Source organism: Vigna umbellata, chromosome 3, assembly GCF_029865625.1.
Source record: "Vigna umbellata cultivar VRB3 chromosome 3, Vumbellata_1.0, whole genome shotgun sequence".
Classification (NCBI taxonomy): Eukaryota; Viridiplantae; Streptophyta; class Magnoliopsida; order Fabales; family Fabaceae; genus Vigna; species Vigna umbellata.
In genome coordinates, this window is record NC_142167.1 from 14,625,074 (window position 1) to 14,647,195 (window position 22,122).

General features: G+C 32.0%; 1 protein-coding gene across 1 annotated transcript; it reads right to left on the reverse strand.

The window, feature by feature from the left end:
- Nucleotides 1–3,193: 3,193 nt before the first annotated feature.
- On the reverse strand, nt 3,194–9,514 carry LOC124829150 (T-complex protein 1 subunit beta). The gene is made up of 12 exons (XM_047302619.2): nt 9,416–9,514; nt 8,667–8,697; nt 8,520–8,576; nt 8,327–8,392; nt 8,117–8,228; nt 7,219–7,347; nt 6,688–6,759; nt 6,400–6,515; nt 5,697–5,773; nt 4,928–5,413; nt 4,109–4,424; nt 3,194–3,641 (listed from the first exon to the last, which is right to left on the reverse strand). Exons 2-12 carry the CDS (start codon nt 8,670–8,672, stop codon nt 3,495–3,497), a joined length of 1,584 nt encoding a protein of 527 aa, XP_047158575.1. The 5' UTR covers nt 8,673–8,697; nt 9,416–9,514; the 3' UTR covers nt 3,194–3,494.
- Between the last annotated feature and the right edge of the window lie 12,608 nt (nt 9,515–22,122).

Sequence of the window (22,122 nt, forward strand, 5' to 3'; positions counted from 1 at the left end):
AAAATTTTGAAAAACTATCAAAGCAAGCTCCGATACCAATTGTAGGAATTAGTATCACACAGTGGAATGTTTAAGAACGTGTAAACGGACACAAAACCAATTGTAGGAATTAGTATCACACAATGGAATGTTTAAGAACGTGTAAACGGACACAAAACCAAGAGGGGAGGGGTGAATTGGTTCTATTAAAAATTATCGTTTTCCCTTTTAGAAATTTCTTCGAACAGATTGAATGAAAGAGATGCAGGGATAAGAAAAATCACACAGGTGATTTTTATACTGGATCGAATCAAAAGATTATAGGTCTAGTTGTTAATCACTATAAAATGAGTGATTAACTTTTACTAAATTCAGTTTGAGGTTACAAGATGAATAAACAAATAAACACTAAGAATACACCTTCCTTCAACACACGAGGGAATGACCATCAGCTTGAACAACTTGATAGAGAATCGCTTGAACCGTAGACACACTAACAACAAGATTCTCCTTCTTCAAGACTTTGATCATCACTTAAACGTAAGAGTTTCCTCAGAACCAATTTTGTACTCTCAATAGTCTAGGTAACCTTCAAAAAGTTTAGGAGACTTCTATTTATAGGCCAAGGGTCAGAAAATGAAAAGACAACTCCCAACTGTTAGATATAATCGATTATCAAAAGTGATAATCATTATTTTAGGTCATTATGAATTTTGAAAAATGTGATAGTCGATTATCCTTAGTGATAATTGATTATTGTCGAACCCCGGACAATTATAAATTTCAGAGATAATCGATTATCCTTAGTGATAATAAATTATTGTCGAGATGAAGCATTTTTTAATTTTACTCATGATAATTGATTATTTCACGTGATAATCGATTATTGCTGAGAGAAAATTATACTTTAAGAGTAGTTACATAACATTTAAATGCTTACAATTGAAAGTTAAAGCCTTATACAATTGTTTCTACAAAGAATGCTTTTAACAATGTATGTAGATATTTCTTCAAGTCTTGAAGTGCATCATCATCAAAATCTCTTCAAAGCATCAATGTTTTTCATTTGTAATAGTTTTCTCAAAACTAACCCTTTGTAAATGGTAATTCAAACATAAGTGGTCCCATCAGGTGTTTCAATTTGTTTTTCGAGGATTAAGATTTCAATGCTTGCACAATGTCTTTCAATAAATCTAGTTTACTCGACGTGATTTCATTTATAATGGGCTAGAAAACTTGTTTAAATTTGATTTTTAAGTCTTTAAGTGCTTATGCATCCACTCTCATAATAAATTTCACAAATAATTTAATTGTAAACCAAAATCACAAAATCTTTAAATCAGTAGACTCTCACTGATATTGAATTAAATAAACAATTCATGCATTTCTTTCCAAGAATCATATTTTTTTATATTTTTATTGTTGAAGATGGAATAATGGAGAATCAAAATAAAAGACTAGGGAGAAAAAGGATATATAAAGAAAATAATGGTGATGAAGGGTTTGGAGGAATATAATTTGCAGTAAAATAATTACCAAGAATAAAATAAGAACTGGTAAAGAAAATATATGAAAATGATGACTCATTGTTTCCATCAAAAATAAATTTTTCATTTCTTCTTCTACGCAGCATTCTTAGAATGTTTGAAATTGTTTGTCATCCTATGTTTATATTTTATATATCTATTTATATTTTCCCTTTTTATATTTTACTTGACATAATAAAATAAAATAAAAATACTTAAATTAGAGTAATTATCCTAAAACAATTAACATTGTGTCAGATGTCTTATTTACCTCCATGTTTTACAAGAATGATTGCACATAACCTCCCTCTCAAATTAATTTTAAATCTCTATTTCAATTACTTTTTCTCGTGTTTTTCTCTACTTCGATTTAGCCTCGTTCGACGTCTTTTTATCTTCATCAAATTCTTTTCCATGTTTAAACAGCGCTCTTTGATTAATTTCTCCTTTCGATCCCACCTTTTGCATAACAATGCGACGGTTGCTTCTTTGATTTGATTTCCTCGATGTCCTTAACATGTGTATTTGGAATAAATTTCTGAATGTGAAAAATGAGTATGTGGGTGCTCGAAAAAAGAAATAAATTCTAGAATCAGGTGATGATGATAAACGTTATTTAATATCTAGCAATTTTTTCGATGGTGCAAAACCTTGTGAGCTATTCATTGACTAAAACCATTTTTATGCAGTCCCTTATAACAAAATGAAAACTCTCAAATCATATGTCGAGTTGTAAGTGGAAAGGATTTTGAGGGGTGCAAAGGAGATATCAAAAAACAACATTGAATTTCTGGTCCATAAAAAAGGAAAGTGCGGAAAAGAAATAAGATTGGTATAATAAAGAAACGTATTGGGCTTACTAGCCCATTAAAGAGGGGTATGAAAATAAAATGGAATAGTGTTAGATAGTGACAAAACAATGTGTTAGTCTATATGTCCATTGAAAAGTAGGTGTAAAAAGAAAATGGAGGATGTGGGTATTGTAAATGATGTGTAAAAGAAAAATAATGTATGAGGGTATTAAAAAAATGGATTGAGCTCTCTCTTTTTATTTTTCTATCTTTTTGCTATCTTTTGTTGTTTTTTTCAAATAAGTTCATAGTATGTGAAAATTTTATTAAAAAAACAAGAAAACAGAAAACATTATAAAAACAAAGTAAATATATAGATGGGAAAATTAAACCAATGCAACAGTAAGAAACTTAAACTGAATAATCAAATTTCTTAGCAAGACTTATCATTAAATAACTTTCATTCCAAAAAGAAAAACTTTAAAATCCGTAAGTGTTTTTTATAAATTATTTGTTTTGAAAGATTTAGTATTAACTTTTGTTTCTTACCTCAACTAGATTTTCTTATAGTTTGAACTGATTTATCATCTTTCTCAAAACTGGTTTACAGCGACCCATTTTGTTTGGAATGTCCACCGGAAAATTCACCCAACCCATCAAAGGTTACTCTGATTTCTGTAGCATTGCCCATTCGCTGAAATCACTACATCTAAAATAAAAGCCATCCATGTCTCTTTTTAATAGTAATAAACTCGCATAAGCAAATGTAAAACCAGTTTCAATTTTATTGGTTAAGTGTTAGGCAGAATACAATGAATATTGTCTATAATTTTTTTGCAAGCAGTGGTGTATCTCTGAAGACTCAAGTTAAAGGAAAAATCTTAAAAGATATCTTCGTTAAAGGAAAAATCTTAAAAGATAACTTCGTTGAAAAATGAAAGATAGTGTTCTTAAATTCAAATAAACATAATTAATTCTAAGTGCAGGGCAGGAATAAATTAGGTAAAATTTATCCAACCTGACCCTACCACCCACCCCCAATCCACTGGCATGAAACTGGGTTACAAAAAAACAAATCAAAAATTTACCTAACAAACTTTTAGCATTACAACCAGTTTTTTCAATCACAACCACCATATCAATATAACAGCAATCGCTAATGGTACGCCTAAAAATGCCAAGGTACCTTCGCCATATTTTACATTCTATCTTCTCTTCTCCTTGGAGCACACGTGATGATTTCGTCAACTCTGAGGATCATCTCAGCTGCCTCTGTTGAAGATAGCAATACAGCTTGTTTGACTTTGAATGCTTCGCATATACCCCGTTCAGCCATGTCTCCAACCTTCCACAAAAACATAAACATAGGTAAAAGTAGAACAGAAATGCAGACACTACAACTATACTATACATAAACCCTCGTAAAATCCTGCTCTTACTAATATGTTAAACTTGAACACACTCATTAATGACAGGTCTTAAATTACCTGGCATTAGGCCATTACCCTCCATGAACATATACACATTTTATATTTCGATAAGATACATCAAACTAAACACCAAAAACCAGTATATGACCCTAAAAGCCCTTAACCTGAACCAGAAATCAGTATATGACCAGTGAAAATTAAAAACGGTCAGCTACCAATATAAATAAAGATGACAATAAAACATTACATCACAAAATGAAATAACTCTTCTGACAAGAGTACACTTCATACAACCAACCCAAGAGAAAACATAAACAAGGCAATATCATACATCATGATAATCACTTAACAAATTCACCAAACTCCTGGTTTCAATACTTACAGAACCAGAAATAACATCAATTCCTGCAGTACAGCCCTCCTTCTGATGCTCTGCACGGAGCTGAGAAATCAACTCAGCACTGTCCAAACCAGCATTATCAGCAATGATTGTTGGAATAGCCAAGAGTGCACGGGAGAATGCCTCAATAGCAAGAGACCTCTTTCCAGGAGTTTTCTTAGCCAACGCATCCACTTCCTTTGCCATCACCATCTCCGGCCACCCACCTCCAAGCAACACTCTGCTGTCATTTACAGTCTGTGATAGCACACACAGGGCATCATGCAATGACCTCTCAGCCTCATCAAGAACATGGTGGCTGCCGAAAAAGCAGATGCATCAGACTTAAAGTTGCACATACAAACATTTGTTCTAGTTTGCTTAAAAAAAGGCCTATTCAGACAAAGAAAAAGCTCCTAAGCATGTCCACCTAACAATGCACTGACTGAAATATAACATTTGACCAGCACTACATAAAGGCATAAATTCAGTGTGATGACATTAAGACATTAAGACACGCAAATAAAGCAAGTAACATTCAGAAATCCAGCACTTGGTAGTTAAATCACTGTGCTGTACAATTCCAGGTGTGAAATTTCAGTAAGTCATCACGGAAACAGCATAAGATTATAATCCACTACAAATAGTTAATGATTCTGGTCATGGTTGATAGATGCAGAACATTACAAACAAACCGTATTGCCAAAATATCAAAACTTCAGCTGACAAAATTTGATGTAGCATGTTATCAATATTAAATTGCCTAACTATGTAAAAGAACACTGAAAAGAAATTTTGTAATAACAAAAGAATAAAATGTACCTGGCACCTCTCAGAACTATTGTACAGGCCTGCCCCATAGCAACACCAGAGAAATGAATCAGTTTATCCTCGCCAATCATAATCTCCTCAATAAGGTCACAATGCCCAAGCTTAACAGACTCGGGATTGTCAAAAGTTGATGCAATTTCACCACCAGTTACCAGAGCCAGACGCTCAATACCATCAAAATCAGCATGCTCAATAGCCAATATCCCCGCATCAGCAAAGAGCTCCTCTGGAAAATTGTAAATCAACTGCCTGTTAACAAAACAGTTGATACCATGACCTATTATCTTCTGCACCTTTTCTCTCATTTTTTCTTTCTCAGCTGTTTCAATCTGAGCAACTCTAGCCATAGAATCAACACGAACACGTGCACCATATATCTTCACTTTGTCTGTATCCATGGCAGTGTTGGCCACCAGTATCTTTGCATTCTCAATCCGTTTAGGTTGTCCAATACCGATTTTCTTGTCAAGAATGAATCTAACAAAAATTATGAATTCAAGTAAGATAGCTTACACTTTGCCACAGCAATGCAATGTTAAGCAATGCTTAGAATAAAAAAAACAAGATTACTATTAAAAAATCCTTAGTTACAGAGGAAATTGCAGAATTTGATAATCATTTTTTCTATGAGCACGACGCTGCACAAGTTTTTAGGAAACAGCTGGTGCAACTCTATAATGAAGATAATAAGGATTCAACAACAAGTTGAAGAGTTCCCTTTTGCAAACTGCGAAATAGTCCAACTTTTCAGCAATATTACCCTTCATCTAAGAACGAATCCTTCAACGAGCCTCCGGGTTTTTTAATAATCTGGATAGATTCTAAATTAGTGCTTCCCTGCATTTGAAAATAACCATTGAAAGGATGGAGATAAGAAGATGAAAGAATGAAAAGACATACTTAATAAAAATATAGCTCAAACTAATAAAATAAATATTGAAGCATAATAAACATTTGTTTGCACAGTAAAATCATTGAATAGCCCATATTACAAAATTAACAAAACAACTGAAGGAAACTTCCTATTTTAAGGCCATCTAGAAAACGGAAAAATCACTACTCGACATGAAAAGCTGTCATAACCCAGTAAAAAAATAGAGTTAAACAAATAATTTGAGTTCCTACAGAGTATTCCAAATTCACTGTTATGAAATCGGTATATAGTTATTTATGGATTGGAATACATTTGAACGGCCACATTCATACTGTAAGAAATGATTATGAAACAGCAGATATTCATATAAAAGTAGTTATGTAATCCAACTTCCTACTACCACGTTCAAGAAAGTTCAGTTGAGTATATGGAAAAAAAAATGATTAGATTTGAATCTTGTGTAGCAAGACTGGAGTTCATCTGCGGTTCAGAAATTGTCTAAGGGAAAAAATTTGGCTAACAGCAAAGGCTCTATTTGTTATATCTATTAAAATTGAAAACTGATATTCACAGCAGGGGCACAATTCACCTTTAGCCTCATTACAGCATCCACAGCCAAATTTGCAAAATGCTCCTTGTCCTGTGAAAGAATCTTAGAGCTCAAAGTTGTCATTGCAATGTTCAGTAAGTCTGACCTGAATTTCTCTGCAAAATCCAGTAAATTATATCAATATATCAGATAACAAGTCACAAGAATGCCTAAATACCTGGCCAGGTCCTTCTAACACGAGAATAATAACAACAATGTTTAAAAGGCAACAGAGACAATTATAAAACCCTGAAAACAAATCCAACAAAAAAGTGGGAGAAACAATACCAGAATCAGCTTTGTTGTCCACAACCTTCTCTAACAAAGCATTCCGAGCACACTCTGCTGCCATTCGGAAACCTAGAAACCACGTGGAAAAGTAAGTGCATATAGGGCAGCATTAGAAACAAGGGAAATAAAAGATTGACAATGGAAATTTCATTGACTACTTATATTACCACACTTCTCAATAACAAGCATCAACAAACTAATTCTTACTTTAACTAGAAAACAAGCACCAAAATTTTTTAACACCAGGCTTTGCATTCCCTACTACTTAATATCAAGCTTTAAAGGAACACTCCATGATGTTAGACATCAAAGAAAGACATGGTATTCAAAATACAATTTAAAAACAGATGAAGCACAATAAGAAAAATGTTGCTTTCTTATCCAATACAAGAATTACTTATTGAATATATTGTCTTGTACTCAAAGAGTCAATCACTGAAGTTGTCAGTAGAAAATTCACTAATATGAAAACATAACATTTTCAGGATAAGAGCAGTTGAGCCACTGTAGAAAAGAAAAGAACTGAACCTGATATTATTGTCATTGGATGAATCTTGGTTGCAACCAGCTTTTCTGCCTCCCTTAAAAGTTCACCAGCCAAAACAACAACAGAGGTGGTTCCATCCCCAACTTCATCATCTTGTACTTTTGATATGTCTAACTTACATTAAGGATGGTTATCTTAAAATATCCACACCAATGCTCTCAATAATAACTGGATGGGTAGCATAAGGATGACCAAACACACAATGCTCCCACCAAATGGGATATGGGTTGGGTATGCACACAACCTCTCACATTCAAAACTAGAGAGGTTGCTTCCAAGACTTGTAACTGTGAACTATAACTTACAAGGAAGCAAAATTACAAATGAGCAAACACTCAACCGTATCTGGACGGGTGTTATGCAACTAACAAATCGCTTGCCACCTTAAAGATAAATATGTGGCAAATAACATTACCGCTAGTTAAAATTATTCAAAAGTTGGCCACCCACTTACATAAGTGTAAAAGAAATTTGAGTTACTAGACCCTTTTCTAGTTCAGTTCACTTATGCTGCCTCACATTGGTGGGTGCCATATAGTGGTGAACTGCAACATAGTCTGACTCTTTTAAAATTGCAGGTTCCTTAAATTAATGCTGGCCTTTAATCTATCAAGATAGCAATCGGTTTTTTGGTTTTGGCTCCAGACCTACATTGATTAGGGACTTCCATGAAACTAGGAGTTTCTCATCTGCTTCAGAAATTCAAAATCGTGACTTCACTTTGGATTCATTATATATGCGTTTCCATGGTTAAAAAACTGTTCATCAAGTAACTATCAAACCCTTAGGTAACATAAATAAGAATTTCACATTAGGTCTCTCCAAAATCCAAATTTTCTAAGCTGATTTCACCACAACAATAAAACTTAATAAGGATACCCACAAGGACTTTGGCAGCAGGATTATCAATATGGAGGGACTTCAAAATTGTAGCCCCATCATTAGTGACAGTAACTTCACGTCCTCTACCTGTAGACTGCAAAATTTTATCCTGCAGTAATCACATCCAAGACATATGAATTGGCTAGGAGTAGAAAATAAAGCATTTATCACCACCACTTAACCAAATGAGCCAAGAAGAGATTTTACCATTCCCTTTGGCCCTAAGGTTGTCTTGACCAAGTCAGCAATAGCCATGGCTCCAACAAAAGAAGCCTGCACAAAACCAAATCATTCAACACATAAAAGTAATAATGCATGAAAACATTTGCTGATACAGATCGTAAACATTATACTATTCTCAAGGAAACATGGCACAAACATAAGATCATAACATGCTAACCATTCTGGCCCGCTCCCCTTTTTCTTCACTGGCTTCATCTTTAAAAATTCTATCAATCTATAGCATTCACCACAAAAAGAAATCCTCAGGTGAAGAAAAAAAAAAGTAAGAAAAGAAAACAACAAAATTGTATAGCATGTAACTTACCGCCATTACAGGAAAATTCAAATACAATCACCTGAACAGAGAAACAAATCATGTCACGTAATCAATCACAGAAAAAAAAAAGTATTTACATTCTATGCTAGGATCAGGCCAACCGAAAAAGGATAACAATGAAATCAAGTAAAAAAATGCACCCTAAAGAAGCACTGACATATAGCCCTATGCATATATAGTGCCTGATTACACTTATCATAAACATCACTCGATTTACACTTAAAGAAAAACTACAGATATAGTAAATTTTCCCAGATCATTATCTACCATCAAACTACTATATTAACACAGATCTATCAAAAGAACAAGAAAAAAATATATATCCTGTATATTAAATAATATAATAAACAAATAAATAATCCAATATGTCCAAAGTCAACACAAGAAAACCTAAATCCTTTGTGTCTAGTTCTAGGTTTCACACTGCAAATGCAATTCGTACTTCTATCAACTAAGGCATTCCCGAGTCTTGATAAAATCCAGGTATAGCTATTGCTCTATACCATCCTATCGAAGAAAGAAGGAATCAGGGTTTGGCTCGGACAAGAGAAAGCAGCATGGATTTACTATGCGAATGTGAGAAATGGAGGAAGAAAAGAAACGCGATTTGAAATGGTAGAAGTTAAGAAGTTGATGCAGAGCAAAACATAAAAGAACTTGCGAACGGAGAGAAGAACGATAATCAAAATGCATAAAATGGTTGAACCCTTCAAGTACAGAGAACTCGAGAAACTGACCGCAGAAGAAGGTGGAGTTGGCGAAGCGAGTGCGAGAAAGTTGCGATGCGAAGCGAGAGCGCAAGGGTTTTGTTTTCGTTCTGTCAAAATATGGGTTTATACAACCTTCTTTAAAACGAATCGTTTTGGCACCTCTCACTAATTTTTGTTTTTTTCCATAAAATTAGACATAAATAAAATCTTTTGAAAGGTTAGTAAAGATATTATGTTCAGAGATTTGGTAATTTAATTTACAATCTTTTTAATTGAAAATGTAATAAAATATAATTTCTTTCTTTGATGAAAAAATAATTAAGTTCACTTTATTTTAAAATAAGTGAATATAGCTAAAAACGTATATTTGAATTTATTATAACGTAAACAGCTTATTTTGAGCAAGAAGTAGATATAAAAATCTAGGGTTAAATATGTTTTTCGTCCCTTAAGTATCACACGATTTTGGTTTTAGTCCTTACTCGAAATTTTCATGGTTTTATTTCTCATAGTTTTGAAACTCTTACTATTAGTCCTTAAAATTGGGCGGCGTTAACTTTTAGTAGATGTGACTAACGGTCAACCCACGTGTGATGTCACCTTCCCTGACTATTTTTAATTGACGTGGCAGTAAAGGTGTGATGGTCGATCGGCCTGGTGGGTGGTCGGTCACTCGGTCTGGTGGTCGGTCGGCCTGGTGGGTTCTATTACAATCAACAAAACAATGCAATAAAAACGGACTATATAAAAGACCGAACGGTGTTGGGCAAAGACCAAACGGTTATGGTGACGGGTGGAGTTCAATATATGAAAGACCGAACGGTGTTGAGTAAAGACCGAACGGTTATGGTGATGGGTGAAGTGCAATATATGAAAGACCAAACGGTGTTGGAAAAGACCGAACGGTTATGGGCAAAGACCACCATGTCGACCACCGAACCGAGTGGCCGACCACCCACCAGGCCGACCGACCACCACACCTTTACTGCCACGTCAATTAAAAGTAGTCAGGTGGCATGACACATGGGCTGGCCATTAGCCACGTCAAACAAAAGTTAACGTCGTTCAATTTTAAGGACTAATAGTAAGAGTTTTAAAACTATGAGGACTAAAAACCATCAAAGTTTCGAGTATGGACTAAAACCAAAATTGTGTGATACTTAAGGGACGAAAAACATATTTAACCTTAAAAATCTATAAATAATAGATTTATACATGTATAAATTTGGTTTAATACCAAATTTTGTCCCCAATTTAGTTGGGAAATCTCAATTTAGTCCCTCGTTAGAAAAATAATTATAATGGATCCTTACTTGTAAATTTATGAGTCAAGTTAGACCCTTCCGTTAAATATAAGCAAACGGAGTTAATGGAATGATGATGTGGCAGTAGTTAGTGGTTACGTGTCAAAATGTAATTATGTGCGTGCTTACGTGTTGGTGAATTAGAGAAGTTTGGGTTTTATTAGAAATTGGGTTTATTTTAATTGGGGATAAATTGGCAGCAGTTAGGGATTTAAGTAATTTTGTGCAATTCAATAGAAACAAATTTAGGGCAGCTAGAGTTCTTCACGTAGATTGCGAACACGGAATAGTTTTGGGTGTTCTTCTTCTTGTTGGTCTTCTCATTTGTGTTGTTGTTGTTTACGGGTTGTGCTTAACTTAATGTTTGGTGGTGGTTCGTGGTTGGCGAGTTGTTCTTCCCCCTCTTTCGCAATTGCTTGGCTTAGTGGTTCGTGGTTTGTGGTTGTCTCGCTTTGGGCTTCGCAATGTCTTTGAATCAAGGTTGTTCGTCTTGCTCATGGGGGTTCATCCAAAGGATTCGTTGGAAGCCAAATATGCCATTGTGGGGAGGCTGTTGTGTTGAGAGTGGCAAAAACAGTTAAGAATGAGGGGAAACAATTTTGAGGCTGCCCTAATTACAAGGTTTGTAGTTTAATGTTTGTGATAATTTTTTTTTGTTTATTAATGAAATTTGTGGTTGGATACTTTGAACAGCGGACAAGAAATGAAGAACTTCAAGGATGCAATTTCTTTAAATGGCTCAATGAAGATTATGTAGATGATGCTGGTAGTACTATTGTTAGACAAAGGAGAAAGATTAATAGTTTGGACAAATGTGTTAGGGATTGTCAGAAAAGGGAGAAGATGTTAATATCAATTATATGTTTTCTGGGATTCATTAACATCATTCTTGTATGTATTTTGTTTAAAAGTCCATGATGTGTTCTATTCGACAGTTTACGTGAAGAGCACTTTGGGCAAATTGTAATATGATGTTTTGAAATTAACGTGAAATCTAAATTGAAGCATCTGAAATTATGGTTTCAATTTACATTTTGTGTGATATATAGAACATAAAATGAGGAAGTAGTGTGTAACTGACAATAAAATGAGGAAGTGGCTTCTGAAATTGCATTGGACCAAAGTAAGACAAAATCAAAAAGAAAGTTGTGTATAATAAGGGACTTTTTAGACAGTGTCACTGTAATGAAGTTTTTAGACAGTGTCACTGTTTGTAATATAATTCAAGAACAAATCCACTGCACTTTACTGTGAATAAATTATACAGGACTCTGTTCAAGTTGATAATGCACATCCATTCATAATGACATCATAATGAAAAGAGAAGCTGTCATGACAATATAATCATAAATTGGACTTCAAATGCACATCCAAAAGAGAATATGTCATTGAAATTCAGATTATAATCATCCAAACACCATTCATAATTACATCATAATGAAAGAAAATTTGTCATTGAGATTACAAAGTGGACTTCAGATGCACGTCTGACAGTTTACAAAATACCCAATTCAAAATTGGTCTCAAAATACATGTCAAGGTTTACAAAAAAAGCCATCACTCAAGCTAAACATACTTAACCTAAACATAAAGTCAGTTCTAAATCACTTTTAAACTTGTGCTGTAGATGACTGAGTTTGTTCCAATAAGCATTGAGTAAGCTGACTTGGTCCAGTAGTTGGCTGACTTTTTTCAGCCTGGGTTTGAGGTTGCTGAGTTGATTGATATTGACTTTGGTTTGCTGGAGGAGCTTGTGGACAACTATTTCTTTTATTACCAAGTTGTCTACATATGGAACATCTCTTACGAGTTCCATTTTGCTTGAGTTGTGTGTCATCCTTCTTTAGCTCCCAAGTCTCTAGCCTTCTTTTCTTTTTTGGTCTACCAAACAACACTCTTTTAGCTGGAGGCAAAACATCAGGCTGAGAAGTCATTTCCCATAACTGAGGACCATTGACAGGGTATATGATTGGAATGTATGTTTCTTGGTATGTTGACTTTGTAAACCAATGTGGGACGCAGTCTTCTCCATTGATGTTGATAAATGTCATGGCAGCTAGTGCATGAAAGCATGGGATGACTGTTAAAGTCCACTTTCTACAACTGCATTCCAGTTTATCTATGTCAACCACATACTTGTCACTCATCATTGAAATGTGTCTGACCTCAAAATTTTTTTGTCCTGACCAACTGCAATGATAAAAACAGAAATCAGTATTTATAGTACAAAATTGAATACATAAAGAAGTCCATATGGTAATGTAGTCATGTCAACATACCTAGGTATCTAATATTTAGTCAAGTGCAATTCCTTGTCAAATCTTTTTTTAATCTTTGGGCAAAGACTACCTTCATATGTAGTTATTTTTTTTCTATTTGTTGTCCATCTCTTCATGAGGTACATACGAATGTCTTCTATCATTGTGATGATGGGCTTACCTCTTGCATGTAATATTACACTATTAAATGCTTCAGACATATTATTCACTAAGGTGTCACAAACAGGATTACTCGTAAACCTTGACTGTGACTAAAATCTACTTAAACAAATAAGAAGTGAAAAATATCAGCTACGAAAACAAACAAAAGTAAATAGGAACAATGAATTTTAAAGGCATCTGGATTCACCTCTTTAACTTCTCTCATCACTGCCTCCCATGTTTGAGGGTGTGTTGATGTTGTTGCCTTCCATAATAGATGTTTTAGAATTTGGCCAGGAAACCTCTTCCTGAAATTAGCATAAATGTGACGCACACAAAACCTTTGCTCCACACAAGGGAGAAGTTCTTGTAATGCTGGTAAAAGTCCCTATTCAAGTAAAACATAAGGGTATACAAGTTAAAATGAAGCACATGAAGGTTTAAAAGATAAAAAAAATGCAATGGGCTACGTTACTCACTTTTTGTTGATCTGAAATAAATGTAATGGTTGGAGAAAGCTCCACACCACCAAGATCATCAATGAGCAAATGCAAAAACCAACCCCAACTGTCCTTATTCTCCACCTCCACAACAGCATATGCAAAAGGACACATTTGTTCATTCTCATCTCTTGCTACTGCAGTTAACAACTCACCTCCATATTTTCCTTTTAAGAAACAACCATCCAAACCTATAATAGGCCTACATGACACGAAGTTGTCCTTACAGGCCTTGAAACACACATATAGTCTCTTGAAAATTGGAGTGTCCTCATTAGGTTCAACATTAACTTTGACAGTCGAACCAGGATTTGATCGAAGCAACTCATTGGCATAGTCATACACTCTTCTATATTGTTCTTTAAAATCACCTTCTATTTGTTTAAAAGCCAATGCTTTTGCCCTACAGGTTGTGGACCGAGAAACACCAATGTTTTTGCCACTCTCAACACAACAGTCTCCCCACAATGGCATATTTGGCTTCCAACGAATCCTCTGGATGAACCCCCACAAGAGCTCCCCCATGAGCAAGACGAACAACCTTGATTCGAAGACATTGTGAAGCCCAAAGTGAGACAACCACAAACTACGAACCACTAAGCCAAGCAATTGCGAAAAAGGGAAGAACAACTTGCCAACCACAAACCACCACGAAGCACTAAGTTAAGCACAACCCGTAAACACACAACAACACAAATGAGAAGACCAACAAGAAGAAGAACACCCACAATTGTTCCGTGTTCGCAATCTACGTGAAGAACTCCAGCTGCCCTAACTTTGTTTTTATTGAATTGCACAAAATTACTTAAAAACCATAACTGCTGCCAATTTATCCCCAATTAAAATAAACTCAATTTCTAATAAAACCTAAACTTCTCTAATTCACCAACACGTAAGAATGCACACAATTACGTTTTGACACGTAACCACTAACTACTGCCACATCATCATCCCATTAACTCTGTTTGCTTATATTTAACGGAAGGGACTAACTTGACTCACAATTTTACAAGTAAAGATTCATTACAATTACTTTTCTAACGAGGGACTAAATTGAGATTTTCTAACCAAACTGGGGACAAAATTGGGTATTAAACCTATAAATTTCTATGTATTTATTTGGAACTCAAGTTGGTATACTATAAACACGAAATGCCAACTCATATGTTAATCATGGTTGCTATTACTTTCATGAATTTAAAAAAAAAAATACGTCACATTTCTTCTTTTGAACAATTGTTGGTTCAAGTTCATAATTTCTTTCAACGTCTTCACGTGTTGGTTTGATGAATAAATTGTTATTTTTATTTGTTGTATACATTATAATATTGGGATGTGCACGAAGTAATTCTCTTTCTATCTGTTTATCATTGGATAGGCCCCATTACATATCAAATGCTTCCTGTATCACTTTATGTTTAATTTGCTTTTCCAATAAAATAAATGTCAACATCTGTTTCACCTTTAACGGATGTTGATATTTGCAAACAGATGTGACAATTTAACATAATTAATACAAAAATAATATAATATAATTAAATTGATAGTTATTATTTCATTAAATAAAATAAAATTAATTTATATATAATTACATAACAAATTTTAAAAAAATTAAATAATATTTATATATTAATTTAAAATATAATATTTTAATAAATTAAAAATTAAAGAAACTTTAACGGATGAACAAACCCGTTATATCCGTTTAACATAATAATTTCAAAAATAATATAATTTAATTAAATTAATAATTATTATTTCATTAAATGAAATAAAATTAATTTATATATAATTACATTACAAATTTTAATAAAAAATTAAATAGTATTTATATATTAATTTAAAATATAATATTTTAATAAAATAAAAGTTTTAGAAAAAAAAACCTTAAACGGAAATAACTACATTCATATTTGTTAAAGAAAAGAAGTGAATAGGATGTTTTAAAATATAAAGAATAGTTTTAAAAATTTTTAAAAATATAATAGTACAAAAAGCAATGTGAAATGGTGTAGGGAATAACCTCTTGATGTAGTTAAACTTATGGTAATGGACTGCCTTCTCCTTATTGTACCACCATAATTCCTCCCTGCACCTTTGGAAGGTATGAGAAAAGGTTAAATTGTCCATGTAATATATGAAAATATTTCTACGTAGAATGTGTATACTTTTTCAAATTTGGAAATATATTATGGATTCTACAATTCCTAGATCATAACAATATATTTTTATTATATAATTCGTAATATATTTATAAAAGATTTAATTAATAATTTAGTTTATAAATCTAGACCTTTAGTTCTTTCAGGTTCTTTGTTTTTTACTCAATTGAGATTTTATATTTTTTTACTTAATTGAGTTCTATTTTTTTAAAGATTCGATTGGAAATATGTCACGTGTTAAAAAAAAATATTACCAGTCAATATTTGTGTCATCTCAAGTCCCTTTTATTTATTTTTTGCTGTATTTTTTCCTTCATGTTCTTATGTCTTCTTCTGTCTCTCGTTACCTTTTAAATGCAAGATTAGCCACCCAAAATACTGTATAGAAAAAAATTAGAATATTTAATTCAGTAACTTTGTTTTAATATTTGTAATTTAAAGGTAGAGAAAGATAGTTTGAGGTAAAGAGAAGTGTTGTGACGTGAAAGAAGATACATGGAGAGAAAAAAAAACATAAAAATCATATGGATTACAATGTAGGATATGACTTATATTTGGATACACGACGTATTCTAAACAACGCTAACATTAATTTAACAAAAAATGTTATATTAAATATATTTTTTTCAAAAACATATAACTTAATTGAGTAAAAAAGGAAAAATAGGACTTAATTAAGTAAAAAAATACAGGAACTCCACAGAGTAAAAAATATAAAAATTAAAATGAATCAAATATCTAAATATAGAAACAAAAGTACTAATTAAGCTTATTTATAAATTAAATAATTTAAATTTTTAAATTTACAAATTGTATATTTTAAAATATATTTTGAATTGTGTATTCCAAATGCGAAAATGAATTATGGATTAAAAAGTCTAAAAATACTTTTTACATTGCACAATTTAAAATTCATAATTTATATTTGGGTTAAATATGTTTTTTGTCCCTTAAATATCACACGATTTTGGTTTTAGTCCCTACTCAAAATTTTGATGGTTTTTAGTCCTCGTAGTTTTGAAACTATTAGTATTAGTCCTTAAAAATGGACGACATTAAGTTTTAGTAGATGTGGCAAACGACAATGTCAGCTTTGATGCCAGCTGCGCTATGCACTCTCTGCCACGTTGCTGGCCAATAAGAATCTGATACTCACGTGGTCATTCTCGTTCTTCCTCCCTCACCCTCACTACAACTGGAATTTCAACCGTCAAAAGGACTCATAATGTTGCTGCCAAAGCCGCTGCTCAGCGCCTCGCTCAGGTCATGGCTTCTCAGACTGCCGACAACGACGAAGAAGATCTAGGTTTTCGCTACACTGCTCCCCCGCCTCTATCTCTCTCCAAGATCTCTGCTAAGTCCACTGCAACTCTTAGATCGTTATCTCCTGTCACGGTCCGATTCTTCCCATTCCACTCCACATTTATCTCATCCATCATTAACTGACTTCCTTTCCTTATTCACCTCCTAACTTAATCAGGTACCTCAAAACCTCCCAGAAGAATCAATGTATCTTCGCGCACCAGCACCAGCACCAACACCAACTCCACCTGCTACTAACAGACCATTACATTATAATAATGCATGCCTGTCCACCCCCTAAACAACAATTACAATTCGGGATTTCATTAAATTTGCAGGTTTTTGTTTGATATTGGATTCGTTTTACCATGGCGGAGGTGCAGGGGCAAGTTTCCCCAATCTGGCAAACCCTAATTTGGGGTTGAAGGGAGCTGACACGTGTCAGATTCTTATTGGCCAGATAAAAAGAAAAACAACGTGGCAGAGAGTGCAGAGCGCAGCTGGCATCAAACCTGGCATCGCCATTTGCCACATCTGCTAAAACTTAACGTCGTCCATTTTTAAGGACTAATACTAATAGTTTCAAAACTACGAGGACTAAAAACCATCAAAGTTTCGAGTAGGGACTAAACCCAAAATCATGTGATACTTAAGGGAAGAAAAACATATTTAACCTTTTATATTTTTGAGTTGCCTTTATATTTTTGAGTTGTGTTTTATGGAAACAACCAGTGGATTGTATGATTTGTAAATTAAAATAACAAGTTGGGATTGTAAAATTTAAAATTGGGCCATTGTGATGTCTTTTAGATGATGAATCAACATGTTAATTTATTATTATTACAAATTAAATAATTCAAAACGTTACATTTGACTTATAAATAATATGATCTGTGTCCTAACTTTACCAAATTTGAAATTATCATGTTAGATTTTTTAATAGAAAATAATTTCATATTACATAATTAAAAAAGTAAATCAATATCATGTATAATTGTTAAAATCTACTGAAAATTTGACCAAATGTCCAAAAAAGAACTCACAAGAAAGATATCCGAAAATAAAAGTGGGAGTTTTGAAAGATGAATAAATTAAGATTAAATATATTACGAAGACAAAAATTTATTATTGTACAAAATTTTGATAAATTTTAATTCTTAAACTTTAAAATTGGGTATTTATAGTCCTTTTAACCTTATTACGTTATTTTTTTATGTGTCAAACATATTTTTTAATTGATATTAAAGCAACAAACGATTCAAATGTTATTATATAACATATTTTAAATGTTAAAAAAATTTAACGTAACTGAATTAAAAGACAATATCTATCTATTTTTAAAGTTTAAAGACTAAAATATATCAAAATTTAAAATATTTAAAATATGGATGAATTCTAATTTTGTGTCAAAAGTTTAAAAACTGAAAATATATTTAATCCAATAAATTATAAACCAATGAGATAAGATGGACGTTTTACAAAAAATAACAGGTGCAAAAAGAAAATTTGTGGGTGCAAGAAGAAGGAGCCTATGGATTGGGTCGGATAGGGTTTACAGTTTGAAAGTGCATTATTTTTTGTTCTGAAGAAGTTTCTGAATACAACCTTAAATTTCTAATTGAAAACGTTGACTATTACTTAGTCAATTATTCTTACTGGAGTGTTGATTATTCTACAAGCATTGAAAATTTCTGGAGGCATGTGATGTTTCTGGAAGGTCCAACAATCGATCTGGACCGGGTCATGGAAATGAAGACATGGATTCTTGAGAATTAGGAATACAAGTAAAGGATGTCACAAGAACAAGAATTTTCGTAACTCTCTAAGTGTTTTTCTTTTCATTCTGTTCTTTTTATTTTGTTTAGTAAATCTAGTCAAAATTTCGAAACTTAGCTGACAGTTGACAATTCAAAATTCATGAAATTGGAACATTGACTTCTTCTTGTTTGATATAATTATTTGATAATGTAAAATAAGTTATACGATGCTTTTATTTTAAAAATTGTTTTTCTATTGATAGAAATATATTTTGAAATATTTGTACTTACTTTTAATTAATTTTAAACTCATCTAGATTTTATATATAGATAAATTATTTTAACTATTATTTTGTATTTTCGTATTGATATTATTCTGCTGTTGATTTTTTATTAGAATGTTTTAAATCAAGTTTCTTATAAACAAATCACATTTGTAAATGTCTTACTTTCATTTTGTTGTTCTGTGGTAAAAATATCATTAAATATGATTAATTTTTTTCCGTTTTAAAAAAATATTAAATACATTTTCAATCTTAAATTAGATTTTTTTTAATTCTAATATGGTTTGATCTATAAACTTAATAAATAAATAAATATAGTTATTTTACAGTATTAATTTTTTTACGTGTTACACGATATTTTAAATTTATATTTGATTAAAAATTTAAATATATCAAAATTTAAGATAAAAAGAAATTCTAATATGTCTAAATTTATAGGAAAAAAAATCATATTTAACATAAAAAACACAAAATTATGAAGGAAACAAAATATACAAAGTTGGAAAGTATATGCTCAATTAGACTTTTTTTTTATTGTGCACGTTAAAGTACACAATAAAAAAATGAGATCGTTTACATTATTGATCATAAAACCCTTATAATTATTTTCAACTAAACCATATAAACCAATAACTCTAGATAACCATTCATTCCTTCTATATGTGATCTAAAGTAGAAAATTTTTGTTACACTTAGGCTTTGTTCTTTTGGTAGATTTGGGGAGATGATTTAGAGGAGATGATTTGAATGGATTTGAGTGAATTTGAGGGTAATTTTTTAGTTATTTTTTTGAGTGGATTGTGGGTAATTGAAAGTGGATTTGGAAGTAAAGTTTATGAGAATTAGTGTAGGATTTGATTGATTTGATAGATTTTAAAAATTAGTTTAATTGGTAGAAATTAAATATTACCAAAATGCCCCTAGTTATAAAAGTAATATAAAATGTTATTTATAAATGTTATATTTAATTGTAAAAATGTTTATAAAGAAAAAAAATTATGAATAATTTATAAAATTAATGTTTAAAAATTATAAAAATTAAATAATCAACTTATTTTTAATAAATTAGAAAAAATAATATACCTAATTTTATTAAGATGTAGATCTTTTTAAATTATAAGGGTTAAATATGTTTTTAGTCCCTAAACTATTGGCCATTTCTGGTTTTCGTCCTTCTTTCAAAGTAAGGTACAATTTGATCCTCATTCTTTTCGAAACGTTCGTTTTAGTCCTCGAAATTTTGGTTTTAGTCCTCATTTGTTGCTAAATAAGGACCAAATTTTTAAATAGTGTTTAGTTTTCGAGGACTAAAACGAACGTTTCGAAAAGAATGAGGACCAAATTGTACATTACTTTGAAACAGGGACGAAAACCAGAAACGGCCAATAGTTTAGGGACTAAAAACATATTTAACCCAAATTATAATATTAAAATAATTATACAAAAAATTGAAAAAAATATATATCCTGTAACCGGTTACGCGTGTGCCAGCAAAAACTTCATTCTTCTATAACCAGTTACACTCTGCTCTAACCGGTTACGCCACCCTCGTCGTTGCTTAAATTGGAGGGCACATACGACTTTTCCGCGACAATCCACTCAAATCTCGTCACAACCGCGGGTGACTAAACAGTGCAACCATCCCGCATTTGACTGCAAATCCGTCCGCGCATTTCACTTCAACCGAACGCATAACGAGTTTAATTCCTCGCTCACAAAACTGTGTGAACAGTTAAATCGCTTCAAATGAACACAACTTTAAATTTTTTACTTTTCCATTTTTAACTTCTTCCTTTTATTTTTATTTTTCTTCTCTTTCTTGAATAGCTTATATTATTCGATGACCTTGCACAACCACCCATATGTTTATTAAAAATTAAAAATTATATAAAAAGAACCCTAAACTATTAGATTAAAAATATATAAAAGAAAAACAGCGGTTACAAAGCTATCTTCCCTGCAATAGGTTTCACAAAACTATCTGATCATCGTTGTTTATTAAGTACTGCCACGGTTTAAAAACAAAACAAAACAAAACATGTTTTGATGTTTGAGAACAGTGAATTTAGATATTTAGATATTTAGATATTTATACAAGTAGATCTTGATGCCACTGTAGTCAAGAGATTCTGAGTCATCAATTACGTCATTTTATTTGCTGTCCTACAATTGCCACTCAAAGTCATTAAAGTCAATCAGTATTGGTTAAAGAATGAATAAAATAATTTATACCTATCAAAACTTAAATATTTACAAATATAAATATAACATGTTATATACGAAATGATGACCAAATCAAAATATGTCTGGTTTTCAGTAGCTTCGAGATATGGTTTGCAAGACAACTTTCAAAGTATTAAGATATGGGAAATCAATGGAAGAAATACATTAATCTCAAATAAAAAATTCACAAAATCCATTATCTAAAATGAAAAAATAAATAAAATAATGTAACCTACTTTTTTCACATGAAAGAGACACCTTTTAAATATCTATAGCTCATTCAATTTTTTTTCTACAACGATGTATTATTTATTTTGTATTATACACATATTTGGTTAAGAAATATTATTTTTATATCTCGATTGTATAAAATAACATACGACATGTTAAATCATGATGGCAACGTTTGAATTGCATGTATTATGTGATATATTTTATTTTAAATATTAGTTTAAAATACTGTTTAATACGTAAAATAAACTAAAATTACTAAATTAAAAGAATATATTTATTTATTTTTCAATTAAAAAAAATGAATAAAAGTATATTTTTAAGTATAATTTTAGAAATTGTGGTAATTTAATTATGAAGTTTATTTATGTGTGAGAGGAGATAAGATGATAATAACATATGTGTCTGTCAGTGTCGCGAAGAAACGTGGTTTGATTTGAAGTGACAGCAATTCCCACGATTGAATGAGGAACTCCCTTCACGTGACCCTACCAACCTTCAAATCAAGATCAACAAAATCACTCTCATTCATTATTAGTATGAGATCACTG